Genomic DNA, 3,025 nt, shown 5'->3' on the forward strand with positions numbered 1-3,025 from the left:
CTGTATGCAATCGAGCTCTCTTTCCATGAAATGCGAAATCCCGCTAGTTTTGTTTTCTTCCAGTTGCGCCCCATTTTTCTGTCTGCTCTCTTAAGGGCCTGAGTGTGCTCGTTGTACCACGGCGTTGGACTATTTTCTTTAATCTTCTTTAAGTGCAATGGAGCAACTGTGTCTAAAGTGCTGGAAAAGAGAGAGTTAAATGTTTCTGTCACAATATCTAGTTCTTCTAAGCTATCTGGGATGCTGAGATGATGAAACTGATTAGGAAGATTATTAATAAAGCAATCTTTACATTTACATTTACATTTAGTCATTTAGCAGACGCTTTTATCCAAAGCGACTTACAAATTAGGACTAAATTAAGCGAGTCGTCACGAAGAGGCAAAAACAACGCAAGAAGTGCTCAAAATACGAAGTTCAGGCATTATTCAGAGTAGCATAAGCCCGATAAGTGAGGTTTTTATGAGGTTAAGTGCTCATGGAAGAGATGGGTTCTCAGCTGTCTTTTGAATGTTGTCAGGGATTCTGCATTCCGGACGAGGGTGGGGAGAGTGTTCCACCAGCATGGAACTGTGAATGAGAATGTTCTGGAAAGTGATTTTGTGGCTTTCTGTGATGGAACCACGAGACATCGCTCTTTGACCGATCGTAGGCTTCTGGTAGGGATGTAGACTTGTAGGAGTGAGTGAAAGTAGGAGGGAGCTGAGCCTGTGATAGATCTGTAAGCAAGCGTCAATGCCTTGAACTTGATGCGAGCAGCGAGAGGTAGCCAGTGCAGAGAGATGAACAGAGGAGTGACGTGGGCCCTCTTGGGCTCGTTGAAGACAAGACGAGCTGAAGCATTCTCAATCATTTGTAGAGGTTTAGTTGTTGCACATGTTGGAAGTCTGGCCAGAAGAGCATTGCAGTAGTCAAGCCTAGAAATGACCAGGGCCTGGACGAGAAGTTGTGTTGCACGCTCAGTAAGGAAAGGCCTGATCTTCCTGATGTTGTGCAGTGCAAACCTGCATGATCGAGCTTTGAAATGTGGTCTGTGAAGGTCAGCTGGTCATCAAACGTTACTCCAAGATTTCTGACCGACCTTGATGGGGTGATTGATGATGAATCTAGTTGGATAGTGAAGTCGTGCTGTAGAGATGGATTGGCAGGGAGGACGAGAAGCTCAGTCTTTGCCAGGTTGAGCTGCAGGTGATGTTCCTTCATCCATGTCGAGATGTCCGCCAGACAGCTTGAGATCCGTGCAGCTACTGTGGGATCATCTGGTTGAAATGAGAGGAAGAGCTGTGTGTCATCAGCATAGCAGTGGTAGGAGAAACCGTGTGCCTGTATGATGTGTCCCAGTGACGTGGTGTAGATGGAGAAGAGGAGGGGACCAAGAACTGAACCCTGGGGAACCCCTGTGGTCAGTTGATGTGCTCTGGATACCTCGCCTCTCCATGCGACCCTGAAGGACCTACCTGTGAGATAGGACTCGAACCAGTGGAGGGAAGTTCCTGTGATGCCCAGAGATGAGAGGGTGGACAGAAGGATCTGATGATTCACAGTGTCGAAGGCAGCAGACAGATCCAGGAGAATGAGGACTGAAGATTTGGAAGCAGCTTTTGCGATCCGTAGGGCTTCTGTGACCGACAGTAATGCAGTCTCAGTTGAATGAACTTTCTTGAAGCCAGATTGGTTGACATCCAGCTGGTTGTTTAGAGACAAGAAGGATGTTACTTGGTTGAAAACAGCTCTTTCAAGTGTTTTCGCAATGAATGGTAGGAGAGAGATAGGTCTGTAATTCTCTACAGATGATGTGTTTAGTGTTTGTTTTTTAAGCAGTGGAGTAACCCGAGCCTGCTTGAATGCTGTAGGGAAGGTGCCAGTATGGAGGGATGAGTTGATGATGTGTGTGAGTGCTGGTAGAAGTGTGGGAGAGATGGCTTGTAGAAGGTGTGAGGGGATGGGGTCTAGAGGACAGGTGGTAGGATGACTGGAGAGGAGAAGTGTAGATACTTCTTCCTCGGTTAGCGGAGAAAAGGAGGACAGAGGGTTATTGGCTGTGGAAGGGGTCAGACTGGGTTCCTGTGTGTGTGGAGCTGAGAACTGACTGCTGATAGTTGTTGTTTTGTTGGTGAAGAAGTTCGCAAAATTGTCAGCAGTTAAAGATGAGGTGGGTGATGGTGGAGGTGGACAGAGGAGAGAGTGATCGTGTGTTAGAGGAGCTGTTGATCTTGTTGTGGAAGTATGAAGATTTTGCAGCATGAACATCAACAGAAAAGGAAGAGAGGAGAGATTTATACATACTCAGGTCAGATGTGTCTTTTGATTTGCGCCAATTCCTCTCCGCTGCCCTGAGTTCGGTCCGGTGTTCACTACTTGGAGGGAGTAGCGCGTGCTGGCCTGGAGGAGAGAGGGCAGATATTGTCTAGAGAAGAGGTTAGAGTGGAGCATAAGGTATCCGTTGCGGTATTCACATCCAGAGATGAGAATTGTGAGGGTGGAGGAAGAGAAGATGACACGGCAGAAGAAAGATGGGAGGGAGAAAGTGAGCGCAGGTTTCGTCTGAAAGTGACTGGTAGTGGGGTTGGAGGTGCAGGGGTAGAGAGTTGTAGATTGAAAGTAATGAGGAAATGATCTGAAACATGGAGAGGTCTCACCAAAATGTTGTCTGTGATGCAGTTGCGTGTGTAAACCAGGTCCAGTTGGTTGCCTGATTTGTGAGTACCTGTGGTGATGAGTCGTTTGAGATCGAAAGAGGCTAGGAGAGAGATGAAGTCTGTTGCATGCGGCTTTTCGAGATGAATGTTGAAGTCACCAAAGACTAGAAGTGGGGTGCCGTCCTCAGGGAAAGAGGACAGCAGCACATCCAGCTCCTCTATGAAGTTTCCCAGCTGACCTGGGGGGCGATGAATGACTACAATATGGATCTTATTGGGAGTTGTAAGTGTAATAGCATGATATTCAAATGAGTTGTTGTTGCATAGAGAAGAGTGTGCTGAGTATTTCTAATTGTTAGAAATGAGAAGCCCTGTACCCCCACCCC

General features: G+C 47.0%; 1 protein-coding gene across 1 annotated transcript; it reads right to left on the bottom strand.

The window, feature by feature from the left end:
* Window positions 1-849: 849 nt before the first annotated feature.
* Window positions 850-2,250, bottom strand: LOC307161305 (uncharacterized protein; the record flags this gene model as incomplete). Its single annotated transcript, XM_079875932.1, has 3 exons — window positions 850-887; window positions 1,005-1,259; window positions 1,458-2,250. The coding sequence occupies 3 exons, from the start codon at window positions 2,248-2,250 to the stop codon at window positions 850-852; spliced, it is 1,086 nt and encodes a 361-aa protein (XP_079732058.1).
* Window positions 2,251-3,025: the final 775 nt, after the last annotated feature.

The sequence above is a fragment of the Squalius cephalus genome, assembly GCF_949319135.1.
Source record: "Squalius cephalus genome assembly, chromosome: 7".
Classification (NCBI taxonomy): Eukaryota; Metazoa; Chordata; class Actinopteri; order Cypriniformes; family Leuciscidae; genus Squalius; species Squalius cephalus.